Here is a 20,570-nt window from a genome sequence, read left to right on the forward strand (position 1 = left end):
AGAGCAGCACGCCAAAGCTTGGTTTACAGGTAGGGCAACCTTTCCATACCAAAGCCTTCCTTTCTTGGCATCCACCTGTTTTTCAGAGGCTGGCACAGAAATCTGGGTGTTGGCATTAGGGAGGCCACGCTTGCAAAGGGGTGTGCAGGGGGGACCTGGGTGAGGAGGAAGAGGGCAGGGAGGAAAAGATGATCGCTTGAGACAGCAGCGGATAGCAATGGCTTGCAAGACCCTCATCTGGTCTTCAGGCCACCACTTGGGCCAGCCTGACTTGTATTTTAAAGTGTTTTTGAGATGCATCACACTCAGAAATATTTTTTGTGCTTCTTTTTCTAAAAATGACAAGCAACCATATAATAAGTTTCTTTTTTTTTTGTTTTCCATCTTCATTTCAGAGGTTTTGTGAGAGATTTAACCAATTAGATGTGTTTTTAATAAACAAATCTAGAGGCTCATATTTCTTTTCTTTTGTCCTTAAAGTTGGAACGCTGTCCTACAGACAATTGAAAACAGCATAGTCCTAATAGATTAAATCTGCTTGCACTAGTTTTAAAAACACATTTTGGCTCTTGTTATCAGCAGAAACAAATTAGTCTGTAGAAAACAAAGAAAATACATACATTCTAGGATACAGTTTGACTCTAATTAGCATTAAAGATCCTCTCAAAAGTTTTGGGGTTTTGGTCGGGTTTTATTCTCATTATACTTGTACAGAGTTTCTAAAAAGATTTTGGACTTTTAAGTGAGCTTTATAACTGTATTTTAAATTTTAAAATCTGACCTGGAATAACCCATATGTAAAGAGAAGAGCTTTGTCAGAAGAGATGCTGCTTCACTTGGTTCCCACAGATCTGGACTTGATACCCTGAATTCAGTGGTCCTCAAAAGTGTGGCCTGGAGACCACTGGTGCTTCCCCAGTCCACAGAACCAGAGAGCGCAGCATTTTAAGTCTAAAAAAGTCTGATGATACTGATGTGTGGGACTGACTGTGGGGAGCTGAGCTGAACCTAAAATGGCTCAATTATACATGTCTGTCCCTAAACCTAGAATAGAACTGAACCATCCTCCTGAAATTTTGTTGAACTCAGACCAGAACTGAACTGGAAGAACTTCAGCTAGGGCTGAACCCAAACAGAATCACAATAAAGGGTTTAAGGGCTTCTCTCCTTGGACTTCAAGTACTACCTGTGTGCGTCCTTATTCTGTAAGTGCAGAGTACCATCAGCACCTGGGGTGTTCAGCCGAACATGAATCCAAAACATCAGCAGCGCATTTACAGTTTCCACGAGGGAATTTGCAGCACTAGGTATAAAACAGTGGAAGGAAAAGGAAACACATTTTCCCTTTAATCAGACTTGGACCTCTGCTGTCATCCACCCTCTGCCTTACCAGGCTTATCAGTTCCCTTACACTGCTTTCCTTCTTTTATTTAGACTGTAAGCAAAGACGTGACTAAACACAGGCTGCAATATTGCTGCCATTTACTCCAGTGGGAACCAGAGCTGCTCTGTCCATATCCATACATTTTGCTAACTTTCCAAGATATTCTTGGACAGTATAAACTAAATAAACCTAGTTGCCTCACCTGGCAAAAAATGTGATGTAACTGCTTGTCTTCATTTTCTATTTTAAAACATAGGCACATCATCTGCAATTAAATGCAGCTGTCAGGATTACAATGATGTGATATTTTTAAGTCTCCAAGTCTAGCCGTTCCAATACCAGATAAAATACAGTTGCTTAGATTGTGACTGAAAAAGAAAAAAAAAGCTGGCAATCAGCAACAGAGGAAGCACAGAAAGGAAACTCCCCGCAGCTGTGCAGTGCTGCGCTGAGGAATGATCATATAAGAAGGTCTCTGGTTCTCTCTGCTCCCTAGTGCCTGTTTGCATTGTTTACAAATGTACTTTCTCACAACTGGTACTACAAAACTATCCGTGACATGACAGTGTAAAACCGCCTCAGCTGTGCTTTGGCTGCTGCAACAACAGCATACTTCATGTCTTAGAGTTACCGATCATGAGTTACTTGTGTGGTTTCCAGTGCCGTCAAGGTCATAGTAAATATGCTAATGCATCGACCTGAAACAACCCATAGGAGTATTTAATTTTATGTCTGTGTTCCTAGAAGGCTAACGTGTGTGCCTGAGGAAAAAATCAACATTTGCCTTGGTTTAACAGATGTATTGGAATATTATTTATCAATTATTCAAAAGCAATTTAAACCCCTTGTATCAAATTTATTGCCTGGAAATAATCCTAGATAAAGCATTATGTTGATTAAATAAAAATATTGATTTAAAATTGCCAAATAAGTAGCATTTCTGAAGAAGCTGGCCACATACTAAATGGTTTTGGGGTGGGTTTTTTTTTGTTTCTTAAATCCAGCTTTGCTCTTAAGACTGCACTGTTACATTCTGCACCCACATAAATTCTCCACTCTGCTGTCAGCCACAGGAAAATAAAAGGATCTAAGCTCCCTGAATATGACTAAGTGTGTGTCTTCATGCAGAATCTTGTAGATAAACACCATATTAAGCATATGCAGTATGTAAGCTCTACCAGCGATACTTTCAGTTAACATTTTTCCATGGAAAGTATTTCCCGCGTATGGTATCTAGGGAAGGCATGTAAAGGTTTCCATAGCTAACCTCCAAATACCCTTAAATCTTCCCAAATCTGTACCATTAGTCTGAAGTGACTGTACAAATGGGATTCACACGGTGGCAACACTTCTAGCAGCAGCTGCAGCAACCACCTTTCCGGCTTTTCCAGAGGAGAAGCATTCGCCTGCGGAGCAGACCACAGCTGGCTCGCTGGTGCTGCCTGCAGCTACGAAGTAGCATGTTCCATCACTGCAGGACCTTGGGGTTTGCTTTTCCCTCTTATTGTTACCGCGATCCGGACAGGAAAGGAAAGGGCTGACACTGCTCAAGCCCATGTGCCACTCAACACCTATGTGAGGATCGAGAAAAGTTCTTCGATGATACGATAGGAAATGACTCCACCTCGCTGTTACAGCTCTATGAATCACAGTTTTCACTCATCTACAGTACTTTGGTTTCAAATATTCATATAAAAGGATGTGCAAAAGATGTTTTTTGTATTCAATAGTAGATGGATAAATCTACGAGAACGTGCACTCATGCCCACAGCACTGCGGTAGTCACAAGCTGGATATTACTTTACTACACAGTTTTCATCGGTGAAAGTTTCTTCATTTTTAGGCTGTTCAGATTAAAGTAATGGAGCTAAATACATACAGCATTCGATATAACATTGCTGTGTGTGTGATATGATGGTACCAACACCTGTATGAAGTCTCGTTTAGCACATACATGCAGTTAGGAAGTGACGTCCCTATAGAGTAATGAAATCAGCAGTTTCTAATGTCACGAAAACTCGGGGGTTTAGTAATTTCTAATTTAATTTTAGATACACTCACTAAACAAACAACAGCCCGAACCACCCACCCACATGCTGAGCCTACTGCAGCTCCTCCAAACCCCTACAAAGGAGCCCCCTTGGCGGAAACACACACACACAGACACACAGACACACAGAGACAGAGACAGACACACACAGACACAGACACACACACACCGGTGGCGGCAGCAACCCGCGGAAGGGATCCGCTCCTCCCGCATTCGGGCTCACATAGGGCAGGCTGAGCGCCGGCGGCCAACGCTGCCTGCGGTCTGCTCCCCGCGCCCGACTGGAGCTTACACCGCACTCCCGAACCCTAAGGCCCAGCCCTTCCCTCCGCAGGCCTCCCGCCCGAGGCCCACCTTCCCGGCCGGGAGGAGGGGAAAGACGCGGCCTCGCGTCCCTGCCCCGCTGCCCACAGCTGACATGGCGGCCGCTGCAACCCCCTTCCCCGCCCCGTCCTCAGCGGGGCCGGCAGCTGCGGCCCTTCCTCGGCCGGCCCGCAGCAGGGCGGTGGCGGCGGCTTCCGGCGAAGCCCTCTTGCCTTCAACAAAGATGGTGCTCCCCGCGCAGGCTTCGCGGGGGCTGGGGTACCCCGTGTAGTTCCCCACTTCCCTCTTGTAAGTACGGGTCGAGGATGCTCTCCCCTCACAGCACTCGCCGCCCCGAACGCTCTGTCTTCCGCCTGCTTGGCGGTGCGGTACTGGCGGTCCCGCTCGGCTCGGCTCGGCTCGGCCCGTCCTCCCCTCCCGCTGCCCCGGGCGCCGCCGAGGGGGCAGCAGGAGTAAAGGCGTCAGCCCGAGCGGTGCCGAGGGGCCGTACGGCGGTGGCTCCGGCACTGTGGGGCCGGGCTTCGCCGGGGCGGGCCGGGCCGGCGGGGGCCGCGGGCCGGCGGGAGCGCCCGCCCCTGCTGCAGCCGCTGTACCCGGCAGGAGGGCGGAGGGAAAGCACGGGGAGGGCTGTGGTGGTGTTGCCTGCCTTGGGGCCGCGGCGGGAGGCTCGGGGCGCGGGGACCGGGAGGTCGGGCAGCCGGGCCCTGGGCGCTGCAGGAGCGGCAGCTGCCAGACCTCGGCCACGGAGAAGAAGTTGAAAGCAAAACTTGATCTTCTTGGAGGGAGGTGTTTAGCCTGTAGCCAAACGCACCCATTGGTTAGGCAGAGGGACCTTAGTCGTGGCAAAGCCGGCGCAAGGGAACGCGCTCGCAGTCATGAGCAGCCCGGTGCAGTTGTAGTTTGGGCAGATGCCAATGTTTCTAGCCAAGAACTAAGGGAATGTGCTATTTAGGATCAGAAGGGGTCTCTTTAGGGTCAAGGCTTTAGAAAGTTTTATCCCTGTTCGTGGACAGATTCTCTGTCAGATGCGGAAAAATGCAGACCTGCCTGTGTTGGTGTGGTGATGAGTCAAAGACTGTGCTCGTTCAGCGGGGGTGTGGGGTGGGGTGGGTGTATATTGGTTCAAGTTTGTCTCTACAATGAAAGATACTTATTTTTAGAAGGGCCTGGGTAAGGTTTGAGACATGTTTTGGGTAAACAGACATGTCATCTTTTTACTTTAGCACCAGCATTACTAGAGAAAATTCAGTTTAGAGCTTACTTTGGGTTCCTAGATATAGGCTGTGATTAAAATTAATTGAAATTAATCCCATGTTGTGCTGAACTCTGTCCCTATGCTGTTATGCACCAAAATCCTGATAGGTTTCCATATCTGGCTGCTTAGTGCCTGACTCACATTTCCTTCTCACTGTAAACACACACACAAAGAAATGCTTAATCTTTAAAAAGACTTGAAAAAAAAAATCTTTAAAAATCAGTACACTCCATCCTGGAAATTTACTGGGCCAATGACCTTGGTGTTAAGGGCTTTAAAACCTCAGCTGCGCTCACTCTGCAGTCAGCGAGCCAGAGGCCTGTTTCAGCAGAAATTACCCCTTCAGATCCGTGGCTTGATAGGTATTTTCTAGTGCCTCAAGATGCAAATGGAGATGGTTTGAACGGGCCTTCTTTTGAAAAGTGTTGACCTCTGGTCATGAAGAAGAGGAGCTCATCACGTGCTGTACAGTGACTGGAGAAGTCAGTGTTCCTCATCTGGCACATGGGTGAGGAAGCTTCTGAATGGGCATTCTCAGTGACCCATGAGAATGTGAAGTACAAGAGCCTCATAGCAGCTGAAACAGTTTACTGTCAGGGTTGAGATAATGCCCTCGGAGCTGCTGCTGGGAGCCTGCCTTGAACTCTGCAAGTGCTTTGGGAGCTCAGGGGCAGTCAGGGAATCCCTGAAGGGAGAAATGGTGGGGACCTGCTGCCTGAATTTTGCTTTAGTTGAGTGATTGCTCACAGTAATGTAAATGTAGTGCGTTACAGAATCTTCAGCTTCATCTGTCCAAAATGAGCATCCCAATACCAAATAATGATTCTCAGAGGGCTGGAGCACCTCTCCTGTGAAGACAGTCTGGGAGAACTGGGAATGTTCAGTCTGCAGAAGGCTCCAGGGAGACCTTGTACCAGCCTTCTAGTAGCTAAAAGGGCCTAGAAGAAATCTTTGAGAGGGACTTTTTGCAAGGGCATGTGACAGGACAAGGGGGAAGGGCTTTAAGCAGAAAGAGGGGAGATTTAGATTGGATATTAGGAAGAAATTCTTCATTATGAGGGTGATGAGACACTGTCACAGGTTGCCCAGAAAAGCTGTGGCTGCCCCATCCCTGGCAGTGTTCAAGGCCAGGCTGGACAGGGCTTGGAGCAGCCTGGTCTAGTGGAAGGTGTCCCTGCCTGTAGGGGGTGTTGGAACTGAATGGTTGTTAAGGACCCTTCCAACCCAAACCATTCTGTGATTGTATGAAATGGGAAAATACAGTTCTTGCCTGCTCTTTTTTCTGTCTCCTTGCTTGCAGCCATCTCATCTCACTCTGTGATGGTATTGATGTTTGAGCAGTACTTAGCAAACCAGCATTTTTTAAGGACATGTGCCTGGATAGCTTTTGATTGATTCCCAAGTGACCCCTAGACACGTGGTAGGCACCTCAAAATTCACTCTGGTATATGAGAAACTTACTAGGTGCCGTCCAGCAATGTTTCAGCACTCAGGGGAAGTGTTTTTGTAAAGTGTCTTTATCAGAGGGTTTTCCATTCCCCCTTTTGTGGTCCTGTGCTCTTGCATCCTGTGCAAGATGCTGGTTACATGCCTCTATGTTCTGTTGGTTGCCTACTTCAGATTTCAACAACCAGGCCAACCAACCAACCTTTGATGGGGCCTTAGGAGTCAGTCAGCGCCTCTGATGATACAAAGGCTTCAGGAGGTGTCTTACAGAAGCTGTGAAAATCTCTGCCTCTCCTTGTATCCTTGAGCTGAATGAAGTGCCGTTTCTGCATGGTCTAGCTGTTCAAACAGCAGCTTTTATTTTAATAATCAGAAACTCTCTTGTTAATCACACTCAACACCTGCTGCAGTTTTTTTACTTCATTATTTAGTAATCAGAAAGTATTTAATTGTGTTACTCTGTCATTTTCCTTTTCAAGTGCCATTAGTGAGCCTAGGGATATGTTTGTCGTTAAGGACTGGACTAGACATCTTGATTCAGTTCATAGGTCTGGCATGGACTCCAGGCATGGTCTTGAGTGAGCTGTTTGTTCTCTCTGGAGCTTGCTTGCTCTTATATATAGTGGCTATAAAATGCATCTTTTTCAGCTTTTGGCTAGTCAGTGTGTTAGTCAAGAGAAATGGAAGCTGGCAGAAGGCATCGGATTGCTTCTTGTGAAGACATTAGAAGGGTAAATACCAGGGGGGGAGAAGAGCTACTTAAGCTAAAGAACAGTTTTGGCAGGACAAATGCTTATAAATAGAAGGTGGATAAATTTGAGGTGGAAATTCAGAGAAAATTTCTCATCATCAGATCAGTCTTGTTCCAGAACAGCCTTCCTGGATGAGTCAGGGGGAAGAATGACCTGGTGCGTAAGGGACATTTTTACCTCTCCTGAAATTAAAATGCATTACGTAGGCCAAAGCTACCTGCTGACTGTCTCTGCTGATGATGTCTGGCACTGTTGTAACAGGAATAGCATTAGAGCCACAAGTAACAGAGGTCAGGTGTGACATCTCTCTTAACCTTTTTTGGGTAGTCTCTTAAGGACTGGCAAATGCTGTAGCTGCCCTTTGTATGGACCTTGACCACTTAGTAAGTGGGGTTATTTGGTATGTTTTTTATTACAACAAAGGACTGGTCTTCACGGTGCCAAAAGTTCTCTTCTTATCTCACACTTCCTAGAAATGGCTGAATTTTAGCTTGTGAGATGGTGAAATCTGAGCAGAAATAAGATGGTGGGGATCATTAATGGTTTTCCCAGGTTGATGATTCTGAGTTTGGCATTCTTTCTAAAGGTTGCCAGATATTAAACATCACTTCTGGATATTAAAGGTTGGAAGTATTTTCACCTTCATGCATTTCCTTACTCCTTTTCTCATGCTCTAGGTTGCCAGATGGATGCCAGAGACAAGCAGCTTTTGCGCTCCCTGCGCCTGGAGCTCTGCACAGAGGTGCTGGTGGATGGAGTTGTTATTCAGTATCTCTACCAAGAAGGGATTCTCATGGACAGTCATGTTCAAGAAATAAAAGCCCAAACCACCAGTCAGAGGAAAACTATGATGCTCCTTGATATTCTCCCCACCAGAGGACCCAAGGCTTTTGATGCATTCTTGGATTCTTTGCAGGAGTTCCCATGGGTTAAAGACAAGCTGGTGATGAAGCGTAAAGAAATAACAGTCCAAGATCCTGCGGGTAAGGCCAGAATTATTTTTACTGATAGTTTGAAGCTTGTTCTCAATATGTGATTTTGAAAGTATTGAATGTACCAGTAACTTCAAGTTATGTGGTGTGTGGATATGGAGCATGATACTGAGAAAAGGGGACAAACTGCATTCCTGGAAGTCAGCTTAACACCAGGAAGTATTGCAAAGTTTGGGGAGTGAGCAAGGCTGAGCTTCAGGAGACCAGGAGATAACAGGAGAGGCTGCCTTGAGAGAGGCTGTGATGTAGGAGGACACAGACTCCATTACCTCAGAGTGAACAGACTAGGTAGTTTTGACTAGCTGCAGAACAGACTTTTCACCATCCACACCTGACTATTGCTTGTTTAAGTATTTGCTTTACAGTGGCTTGTTTCTGGATTGTTCATATGATCAGAATTTTTATTTACTTACTTTTATTATGATTTTAATGTTGCTTTGATTTAGTACTATATGCTAATTTAGATTTATTTAATTTATTATGTTTAACACATTGCAAATACCTAGGATCATTACTTCCAAAATTACTAGCCATTGCTTGGTTGTACAGCAAATTTAGGAGCTAACCAATTTAGTAGGTGTTATATAATCTAATTTAGTCAAATCTCTGGCTTTCTGACATTTACATGTACTTCTAAAACTAGTTTTCCCAATTTGATGTTTGTTCAGAAGTGATTTCTTTACCAATCTGTGCGTGCAGTTGTTGGGCTGTTTTGGAATAAAGACGACTGCTTAAAATGCACGTTTCTTGCCCTGGCTGCTAACCTCATGTTACCACTGAGATAGCAAAATAGTCCTCACTTGGGAACAAGATTTCCAAGCAGTCTGAATAGCCTTTCTCCAAGCCTGCCACCTGCTGCCATTTGAGTTTGGTCATACGCTTTTTGATGCACATGGACATGTGGTTTTCCAGTGTCAATGTGCCTTGCGTGGCACTGAAAGCCTGTGAAGGTGGGTGACTGAGACCCACTGACCATCGCCTGTGTCTCAGCTGCATGTTCAGGAACATTTTGTCAAGATCTGCTGGACAAATCTGACATTATCCTACCTTAGGACATTTTTAATGGGCTATCGTGACAGCTTCTCTTCCTGTTGCATCTCTATGGAGGAAGCTTTATGCTTGCTTGGCAACAGGTAAATAATTTTCAGAGTTTGAGAGATAAATGTCCTGTGCTGCCCATACGGGAAAATACTGCAAGATCTCAGCACAATGCAAACTTGTGTGTTCTGGAAAAGACCTTGCAGGCTGTTATGACAAATCTTGTCATGCTAATGCTCTTTATTTGCCTTACAAATCAAGCTGCTCATTTGCTAATTGCTGGTTAAGCTGTTGAATAATCCTTACAGTTCTAGAAAAGCAAATACAGCCATGGAGTATTAGTTTGTTACTAGAAAAAATGCTTCTGAGTTTTGTTCTTTTGATTGTTGTATGGATTACTTGTTCTTGTTCTTGATCACTTGTGGCTAATGTGCTGGATTTATGTCTATCAGGTTCTCTGGTTTCGAGTGGGCTGACTGTACTTGATAATCCTATTGCCAAATTTTGTGTGTAAATTAGAAGAGGATTCCAGATTAGATCAAAGATTACTGTTATGTTTACTGTGGCAACCCAGAGTGTAAGAGCAGGGTAAGAGGCAGCTCGCCGAGGGTTTTTTTTCTTTTCTATATATTTAGGCATGTTCTTTAGAAGCCAAAGAAAGAGAGCACCATCTGTGCCCTAATAAATGCTGAGTGCACCCTGCAATGAATTGGAAACTACGGCTGCATCATCAGTGCTGATTACATGCAAGGAAATGTGGTTTGGGATAAAAAGCCTCGCTTTACATTCTAAACAACAAACTTGTAAGCTTTTGTCTAGGCAGAATACTTGAGCAAATGCTTGGCCTTAAGCATGGAAAAAGACATTGGCTCTAACGAAACTATAGGCATACTTTAAATTAAATATGTTCCTTAGTGCCATGCTAGATAACTTCTGCCCTGTTTGAAACAGTTCTTACAAATGGTGATTCGTCAATGTCAATTTCTTTTCAAGAATCCATTTGTATTGAAAGAAGCCTGCCACACACACTTTACCTTTTTCTTAGACCCTAAAACTTCAAAATTAAAGTAGGTTTTAAGGCCCCAGATTTTTAAATCTTTTTTATTTTTTTCCATTGGATCATGCATATTTATGGAAATGGCATGCCTGCTGTTCACTTGTTTATGCTCAATTAAAATTCTGTTTACTCAAGCAAAATATCCACAGTTTTTGCAGGACTAAGGACTCATGGCAAGTTGTTCTGTGAAGGAAGGTTTTATTTTGTAGTCTTTCACTTCTCACTGGCTAAACATAAGACTTTTAAAGTCAGTAAAAGTAGACTATTAGGTTTGCTGTATCTGAATGTGAAAACTGGCGCGTGCATAGTGATTTTTATATGCAGACCTTTGGATTATTGTGTGTTTTGTTCAAAGAGATCATGCTTTCTTTCAAAGAGATCAGGCTTTCTATCTTTGCTTCAGCTGAGAAATACAGTTTGTTGGTTCCCAGTTAAAAAAAAAAAAAATCACAACTGTAATTGTTGAGAAGCTTTTAATTTGTTTTCTTCCCCTAGTAAAAAAAAAACCAACCCCCAAACCCAAAACAGAAAAATCCCAAACAACAAACCAACTGAATGAAACAAACAGGGATTTCAGAAGGACAGACATAAAAACATTTTTGGTGATGTAGTGTAAACAGATCTGATGGACCAAGCAGCTGCGAAATGGAAGACAAAGTCTGAGACCTAAACAAGACGCTGCCACTGACTCACTGGGAGCCTTTGGGCAAATCCTTCTGAGGAAATGTATTTATTGATTCCTAACTTGTGTAACTTGGTGTAATGTTCGTGGAGCAGCATAGAATGTAAAGGTAAATTGGCTCAGGATTCAATCCAGAGTGTGCTGTTTGGCTACGTATAAGTAATTGCACTTTAAAACGTGCGATATCCTGAGTCCTGTTGCTGAACGTTAGTTGACTTAAAAGTATTCTGTATACTGCTATCTGCTGTAGTTCCAAGGAACACAGAATACCCTAATCCTGCAGAGCATGAGGAATAGTTTTTCCATGGGAATCAGGAGAGCGACATGCAGGCAGCTGGAGCCACTCGCGTCTGTGCAATTGCAGCAAAGAGACCCAAGATTCCTTCCGCTTCCTTATTTACTTTATGCACAAGACAGTCTTTTGCCTAGGGTCACCTTTCTCCAATCTCATATGGATCTGTCCGATGGCCAGAACTCTGGGGAAGGCTTTTCTTAAAGCAGGGAAAGGCATCATTGTCAAACCCCAAAATTTCAAGAAGAAAATTTAAAGCTGTGTCTTTTTGGAGGTAAGTATCTGTGACTTTTATTTCACGATGATAGACTGTGTTTCTTACTTGTCTAAGAACCTATGATAAAACAGTTCACCCTGTCCATTGCAAGACTTAATCGCTATAAACCTCAACCACAGCATGAGTTCCTGGTTTCAAAGATCAAAACTTCTGCCATGGTAAGGGTTAACAAAAATAATGTGGGTCTGTTTCATTGGGAAAAGATTATTCTGTTTTTTTCTGCCCTAGTTTGGATAACTTTATGCCTTTGTCAGGAACATAAATCTTCAATCTAGTATTATAATTCCTATGAAAAACTACAGCTGTTGGCAACAGAATTCCATTCTTTCTAGGAACAGCAGCAGTTACCCAACATTTTTTGCACTGAATAAAAAAAATACAAGCTTCAATGGTTTTTCTTGCTCAGAATGTTTTTTTGATCTCTCTCTGCTCAGAAATGTCTCTGCCCAATTATTATATTTCTCTCTGTACTGTAAAAATTATTTACTTCTGAAGTGTTAGTACTGCTCCTCTTCGTAGCTTAGATGATTTCGCCTTTCCACAGGAAATCACAGCATACTAAGAAAAGGTCTGAGATACAGCATTTGCCAAAGGAGTCCTGCAGCAGCTGTTGCTATCTGGGAAAAGTTAGTGAATTTGAGGCATGGAGTTACACAGAATTGTCTTGGAAAAGCTGTTCTCTCACAACTAAGCAAGGAATATTTTCTAATGCATGATTTTGCTGCTGTTGTGGTGCCTCATCAACAGTCTGCATTAGAGTCCTGTTAAACTTCTGTGAGTTTTTTTTATGTGAACAGGTTTTGGTGTTTGGGATTTTTCCCTGTATGTGTGGGGAGTGTGTGTTCTCATATAGCTATATAAAGCTTTGTATTGTGTAACACTTTGGATGAAGTATGCAGATACAAAACAAAGCAAAATATGTACTTCTCTTGAGAAAGCACACACTACCTCCCCCCTCTCTGCTTTCTCAAAGTCCTTTTTACACAGCTGGATTGTAGGTTTCTAAGAATTAAGATTCAAATGCAACAGCATTAGGACATGGGAAAGTTTAGCGTCTCCTCTTACCTTTTGTTGGCTGCTTCCTGCCCTCTTCCTGTCTTGCTTCCTCTTATGTCTAATGCGGTGAGGAAACAGCCTTGTCTTTGCCTTTTCCATTTGGATGTCAGATAGGAGAGCAGCTGATTAATTCCTTTTCTCTAAAATGGTGGCAGAAGACTGTTTTTTTTTTTTTTCTTCTCTTTCCCTCCCCTTTCTTGTATAGTCCAGTGGCAGAAGGGGGAGTTTCCTGCTGTGTATGTCTGAAGGAAAGGGATGGGCTTAGCAGCCTTGGCCACACTGGATAGACCTGGAGATGAAGGAATGCCCTTGTGCCACATCCCAGTCCTGGAAGCTATAGAAAATGTTCTCTGCAGAGATTCGAAGGCATCCTCATAGAAGAATTTCCCAAACTCTTTTCCACATTCACATCCTCCCTGAAAATTGGGTGTTACATTTATGGCTGTGGCTGTGTTCTGACTTCAGCGAGATCTGTGAAGTCTGGCATTGAAGGTTTGTGTCCACACTCAATATTAGCAGCATGCATCAGGACATGGACAAGTAATTAACTTCTCTGGTTCTACAGAGTGCTCTGTATGTATTTTAGTTTTAATGTATGTATGAATGTAAGTTTTTCTCATTTTTTTTACAGTTAAAGAATATTTGCTTTGTTGCTTTTTCACTGTGTTAATGAGCAGCTGTGTTTGTGCTGCTTACATCTATGTTTTTCACTTTGAGAAGCCCAAATCTCAGGCTTCGCTGTTAAGAGCTGTAGTGTTTCCTGCCCAATCTTGAACAGTTTCTTTCAAGTAAGCTAATAGAAAGATACAGCCATACTTGGTGTCATCCTCAGTAACACAAATGCGTGAGGCTAGTAACAGTATAGATTTAATAATAAAAATACAGACCCTGGAAACAGGTGAGGAGGAGTGAGTTCTGGCAAGAGAGGTGTTTGGGCCAGCTGTGCCTGATCGACTATTCATAACCAGTGCTGCGAAGTGGGTAACTGGGATTGAAGATTCCTTGGTGTAAGGAATGGAGACATCCATCTGCTGGCCAGATTTAATGACTTCCAGAGTTTGCTGTTTCCCCTGGGACTAGATCCAGGATATCACAGAGGATGCCAAGGCTTGGCCAAGCATCAGACTTTGCGACTCTCATGTGGGCACCAGTAGTACTTCAGCAGATTAAGGATGACTACAGGGTTCAGAGATCCCATGTGAAGTCATGGAGCCCAATCAGTGTTCTCCATTCTGCCATTCAAGGGGAAAAACCTGGGCAGGGGGACTCCATCCTGCATATTCGCATCTGTCTTTGCACCTGGTGTAATGGCAGCATTTTGGACTCTTATGACCATGGGACTTTTTTCACCTTTTCAAGAAATGGGGACTGCTAGGGACAAATGGGATCAACTCAATAGTGGGGGGCAAAAGCGTCTTGCCCAGGAGGTCTGCACAGTTGCAGCGCTATGGTGTCATTGGATTTCCAGAGCCATGGCAGTATAGTTCACACAACTGCAGTGACATAGTGCGTGGCCTCAAGTTCTTAGACAAGGATGCCATTGCAGTGGAGTGTCTTGAATGCACAGAGCTTTGCTATCCCCTGGACAACAGGCTGATCAAGAACTAATGAGTTAGGATCAGAAGGGAGTGCCGTAAGACAGACATTGTGGTGGCATCTTTTATAGGGCTTCCTGACTGAAAGGAGGTAGAGCCTGGAGAAGGGAAGATAGCAGATTTCCAGTACCTACAAAGAGGATATAAAGAGAAGACAGGGATAGGCTCTACAAAGCAGTGCATAGGGGGAAGATGAGAGGTGAAGGGTGTCAGTTGAAATGGGAGATTCTAACTGGCTCTAAGGAGAGTTTTTCATCATAAGAGGATCAAGAAGCAGAACAAGGACCCAGAGATGTTGAGCAGTCTTCATCTGTGGAGATTTTCAAGACCCATCTAGATAGAATACTGAGCAGCATAGTTTGATCTCAGAGCTGACCGTGCTTTCAAGAGGAGGCTGGACACGAAGCTTCCTGAGGTCTCTTCCAACCTGAATTTCCCTATGATCCAATGAAGCCTTCTTAAAAGAGTGCTGCTCTTGCAGGCCCTCGTTCTCAGGAAATCTTTAACAGCCCTGGTGTCTACTGGGAGTGTGACACAGTACAGCAATCCAAGGAGGCCTCTGGAAAGCAGAAAGGGCAATATCTTGATAAACGTCCTAGATGCATGTCGTGGTTTAAGCCCAGCCGTAACTCAGAACCACACAGTCTCTCTCTCACTCCCTCCTTTCCTCCCCCCTGCTCCTGGAGGGATGGGGAGGACAATCGAAATAACGTAACTCCCACGGGTTGAGATAAGAACAGTCCAGTAACTAAGGTATAACACAAATCACTACTGCTACCACCGATAATAATAATGATAAGGGAAATAACAAGGGAAGAGAATACAACCGCTCACCACCTGCCGACCGATACCCAGCCCGACCGAGCAGTGATCTAACCCTTCTGGGTAACTGCCCCCAGTTTATATAGTGGGCATGACGTGCTGTGGTATGGAATACCTCTTTGGCTAGTTTAGGTCAAGTGTCCTGTCTCTGCTTCCTCCCGGCTTCCCCTCCTCCCTGGCAGAGCACGAGACTCAGAAAGTCCTTGGTCAGAGTAAACATTACTGAACAACAACTAAAAACATCGGGGTTATCAGCTCTGTTCCCAGGCCGAAAGTCAAAATCACAGCACTGCACCAGCTACTAAGAAGGAGAAAATGACTGCTACTGCTGAACCCAGGATGATGCAGAAACTAAGGGAGGTGCTCTACTGGCCTGGGTACCCACAAACAAGTAACAACTGTCTAGGGATGTGTTTGTTAATATCCGTCTTGGCTGCAGTTATCGTGCAGTGCTCAAGTTTAAGATACTGAGAGAAGAGAGGAAAGCAAGTAGCAGTGTAAAGGTCCTGGACTTTTGCTTGTTCATAAAACTAGTTGATGGGACATGGTAGGAGACAGTTCTGAAGGCAAAAAGCACCCAGGGAGTCTTAACTAATCGTCATGGAAAACTTCATCCAAGCACAAAAATGGTCCCAGAAAAGCAGCAGCGTGGAAGGAGACCAGCTTGGCTGAAAGGGGAACTCGCAGTTGAGTTGAAATTCAAAGAGGAATTCTCTAGGAGGTGGAAGTGAGAACAAGCTACCCAGGAGCAATATAGAAACATTCTGTGGGCTTTTAGGGATAGAGTTATGAAGGGAAAAGCTCATCTGAGTTTGAAACCATTCAAGGATGTGAAGGGCAACAAGATGGGCTTTTACAGGTACACTGGCAGTGGAAGGAAGAGTAAGGCAACCCCTGAATAAGGTCGTAGAAAAGGCTGGGTCTTCATATGTGAAGTCTGCGCCATGTTGGCCCTTGTCTCTCTGCCTAGTAGTGGAATTTGTATAAGGGAGATGATGTTTATAGTAGACGGTAATTTAGTTAGGAACTACCTGAATAGAGTGGACATAGGCAAATCCACGGAGCTGGATGGAATGTGTTTGAGAATGCTGAGGGGGCCAGCCTATGTCTTTGAGAGGCTATTTTCTGTCATGTTTGTTAGGCTGTGGTAAGCCAGATGCACAAAATACAGTAACGTGACTGGGAACAGCCTGCTTGGGTTTACCACAGATAAATCAGACTTGTGCAACCTGATTCTTGCCTTTTATAATAAAATATGTCATTCAATTGATTTCAGCAAGGCTTTCAGCACAGTTTCATAGCATTCTTGTGGCTAGCTGGGAAGATATAGGCTGAATGGGTGGTTAGTGGTTCAATATCCATCTAACTGAAGGCTAGTTTGAGTCAAGTTCCTCAGGGCTGACAGTGGGGCTGATCCTGTTTAACATTTTTATCAGTGGCTTGGGTGACGGCAGGAACTGCATCTTCAAGAAGCTTTTAGGTGAATTAATTTTGTTTGCACACTTGTCAGTTGGTGTTCTGGGATCTTCTGAACTGTGCCTAAAGCAAAGGATGACTCCTGACCCTGGGGAACATTTGCCACATAAGAGTGGCACTGCCTCTCAAAGGGGTCGCAGAAAGCTGGATGAATGGGTCAGCAAGAACCTCATGACGTTCAGCAGACGTGTCAAGCTGTTCACCTGGGATACAGAACTCCCACAGTATAATGCAAAATGGAGACGGACTGGCAGGTTGCAACTCTGCAGAAAAGAAGTTGGATGTCTTGATAGAAAGCAAGTGTGATGATGAAGACTAACCACACACAGGACTGCATCAGCAAGAGCAAAGCCAGCAGGCTGAGGGAAGTGATTATTCCCTTGTACTTGGTACTAGGGGTCTGTATTTAAAATGCTGTGTCAGTGCAAGGGAAAGATTGACAAACTACAGTCCTGTGGAGCAGCACTGAAGTGATTAGTTTAACATGAAACACAGAGGCTGAGACAACTGATTTTGTTCCTGGAGAAGAGAAGGCCAAGTAAACTCAGAAAAGGTGGAGTCAGACTCTTCCTGTAGGTGTGCACCAAAAGGAAAAGGAGTGGTGGCCACAAGTAGTAGCAAGGGAAATTCTGATATGAGGATATAAGGAAAAAAAAATATCACAAGACAGGTTAAGCACTGGCCACCCAGGGTTGCAGCTCAAGTGAGGCTGCCCAAATAGGCTGTGAAATCTCCATCCTTGGAGACAGTCAACACTCAACAGTAGCAGACCCTGAGCAACCTGATCAGACTTTGAAGCTGGCCTTGCAGGTCCCTCCCAACCTAAATTTTTCTGTGATTCTGTAAACTTGGCATCATACTCAGTATGTGAGATTTTAAACCAAATACAACTAGTGCTGACATAGGACACTTTGGATATGTATGCATGACTTCCAGTTCAGATTACGAATGTGCTTTTTAAGTGAATTGGAGTATTTGAATTAGATTTTTTTTCAGGTGACTCTAAACAGGAAAATGTGCTCCGGGTGTTCGTGGAGTCCATAGACTAGAGCCAGTTAGAAGTGAAGCCTTCCAGCTTTGTAGAGTCTGAACAGCAGATTGTTAGCACCATCTGTGTCATCTGTAAGGTCCCTCCTATTGCTCCGTACTGCTTGCCAATATAGACACACCCTTTTCTGCCAAGTGGATGAGGCAGTTTTGTCCATAAACACCTGCAAAATAGATGTAGATGTGCATCATATCAGGGATGCTGTTGCATGCATGTAAATGCCTTTTTTAAAAATTTATTTGTTATTATTTAAGTCTCTCTATTTCCCTGAGTTTATAGTACTGTTTCTCATCTTGGGGTATGTTCATTCTAAATAGCTTACAGAGTTCACTACCTGTCGTTTTCCATTAGACAAAATATCTTAATTGTCTGTTCCATTTCCTCTTCAACTTGCATCACAGTATGATAAAATCATGTCCGTGTCTTACAGTCCCAAAATCATGCATAATTGCAGTCCTCTGTGATCCTTGAGATCTTTTGTTAATTGTTGCCAGCTTCCCTCTGTTGGTCTTGTCCCAGAGTGTGGCAAGGGAACCATTGAAAAAGCTTTGTACAGACAATAAAATTGTTTTCTGGCATAGAGTGTAAAAGTTTCTTGTAAGAACTTGACCCGCAGCCTGATAAAGCCACTTGAAAAAGCAAGATGCAGTTGTTATTTTTGCATTATGTCACCAGTATAGACATTCTGTTGATACTAATTAATGGTCCTTGTGGGCCATAGATAAACACTAATATATGCTCCCGAGTAACTGAGAGAACTTCCTACTTAAGACTTTGTAGACTTCTTTTAATGAAATTTTTCTTCATCAACATTATCCTTCAGAGCTGGCCAGCCCTTCTTTTAGCACTTAGAGAATTGCTTTGTAGCTCCATCTGAAAATGTTTAATTATAGTATTCCCATTTCATGGGGAAAATCTTGTCTTTCAAATTTGGCCTCTGAATTTGGCTGTTTATAAAAGCCGACAACCAAGCAGCAAACACACCCACCTTAACTTGAACATGTTCTGGAGGCTGCATGGCCATCCAGAGTCAGTAAAAATGTTAACTAGTGTCTCACAGTGAAAGTCCAACTCCACTAAAGTCAGAAAGCAGACTCTGGTTGACCAGAGCAGGACAAAGGTCTTGCCACTGATGACTGAAATGTTACTTGTGTATGGTTATTATATCTTGAAGCCCTGCCTGTGTTGCCATATGCAGCTAAGCTTTCCTTCCAGATTTGTTTATGGTCATGTATATGTTTGTATGAATGAGAGCTAGAGCATCTGAATATCACTAGTTGCTACCTCAGAGTGAAGCAGCTGTGGTTTATCTTGTTAGTTTATCTTTATGGTTTTGTATACAAGACTTTTAAAGCCAATTTTTATCTATTTGGCAATTGTCTGTGTAAACAGAAAACCAGTCTTGTTGCTTCTTTAGCCATTAGACCATTGTCTCAGTATAATGTCTGATCTTTGTAAGTTTTCTTCGTGCTCTTTGTCTGTGAGTAGATTTGTGTTGCCTCATAACACTGATATATTGTCAAGAAGTTGTACACATGTTTTGACAAACACCTCTGCTGTGAACTGAAGCAAAGCTTCTGTGTTTCTTCCAATCTACATTTATAGAAGTAGCTGATTTGATTTATATTATACAGTTTGTGTGCGCAGGAAATAAGCTTTAATGCATTGGGTCAAGGGGAATAAATTGCTATTAATGCACCACTTCTTCTGGCAGCCTTCTTAATCTTAGTGTTTCACCACCTTGCCTGGGATTTTCAAAAGGACTCACAGTTAACTCAAGCTTACCCAACCCTTTTCCCTTTAAGGTCAAGGGTAAGCTTCCCTTGGCTTTAAAAAAAGGCAATTTTAGTCCTGTGCTGATGCTTTTCAAAGTTTTAGCTTTCATTTGTAGTTAATAATATGTTGAGCTCTTTAACAGATGGCCTGTTTCAGTCTCTGGATCTCTCTAATAACCATGTGCTATGGTTGGGTGAAAGGATTTTACACAGGTAAAGGGCTGACTGTGCCCTTTGCCAGCCCTGGGGTCTTTTCCTGGCTCTGGTAGGAGGTAGGCTTCCTCTACGGGTAGCTGGTGCTGCCTTTAAGCAAGAGCATATGAATCCTCAGCAAAATAACTGTTGAGAAAGGAAGGCTGGAACAAAAAGGAAACCCAGTACTTTCTAGTATTTCTGTGTGAAGAAAATATTTCTTTAAATATGTTTTTATTTACTGTAGGGGATGGCTGTGTTTGCTCAGCTTTTCAAAGTGACGAGACGTGTTCTTTATTCTTACTCTTCTTCTGTTTAATTAAAAAGTAATGTGTTTCTCTGTGTTCCAGTTCTGCCACAACCCACCATGAGATTAGTTTCATCTTCATATTCTTGAACAGCAATTGCTGCAGTTAGGGTTACAAAATGCTCTCATCATCCTCTCTGTTCATGTGCTCACGGTGGATCTGATGAGTTCACCTGCAAAATGCTTGTTTTAAAAGAAATGTCAGGTTATATCTAGAACTGCTAGCCAGCTGTTTGGAGTAGAAATTAACTCAGGATTCTTGGGGCATTCTTCTTGCAGGCACCTGGGTCCAAAAACCTTAAATCTTTCCCCATGGAGCTGCTGGCTGTGCTCACAGACAGGTCCCCAGGCACCACAGCTTTTGCCATTGGCACTCCCCAGGCACTTCAAAGCCTGCTTTGGGCTGGTCATAGGCTGCCTGCCTCTCAACAGTGCTGAGCAGCACGGCACCTTGTCACAGCCAGCATCAGGACACGCGGCCAGGCATCCCTCTTGTGATCTTACCTGAGGGGCTGGATCCTGTGGGTTCACGCAGGTTGGATGGGGCTGCATCCCTGCCAGCAGCTGGCAGTGACGTGCAGCTCTTTGCATGGAATAGTTTAATATTAATATGACTCCACAGACAAACAGGTAGGATATCACCTTGTGTCACCTTGATGTCTTGGACACACATCTACAGTTGATATGACAGGTGCCTTTCAGCTGTGTTTTAGAAATCTTTGGTGGTGTCACTCTAAGAGAGAGCTCAAA

The 20,570-nt window shown here is 43.7% G+C and overlaps 1 protein-coding gene across 2 annotated transcripts in view; it reads left to right on the plus strand.

Annotated features, from left to right (window-relative positions):
* Nucleotides 1-3,802: 3,802 nt before the first annotated feature.
* The window catches only part of CRADD (CASP2 and RIPK1 domain containing adaptor with death domain), an 81,422-nt gene continuing 64,654 nt past the window's right edge, over nt 3,803-20,570 (plus strand). Inside the window, exons 1-2 of one of the 2 annotated variants that reach the window (XM_057424644.1) lie at nt 3,803-4,046; nt 7,889-8,194. In XM_057424644.1, coding sequence (XP_057280627.1) covers nt 7,897-8,194 — 298 coding nt within the window. In that variant the 5' untranslated portion in view covers nt 3,803-4,046; nt 7,889-7,896. Of the gene's footprint in view, nt 4,047-6,543; nt 7,507-7,888; nt 8,195-20,570 lie in introns of those variants that run through there. The other variant, XM_057424652.1, reaches the window with a different exon arrangement.

Source organism: Pezoporus wallicus, unplaced genomic scaffold, assembly GCF_028554395.1.
Source record: "Pezoporus wallicus isolate ANWC-B61680 ecotype Strahan unplaced genomic scaffold, APGP_CSIRO_Pwel_v1 scaffold_3294, whole genome shotgun sequence".
Classification (NCBI taxonomy): Eukaryota; Metazoa; Chordata; class Aves; order Psittaciformes; family Psittacidae; genus Pezoporus; species Pezoporus wallicus.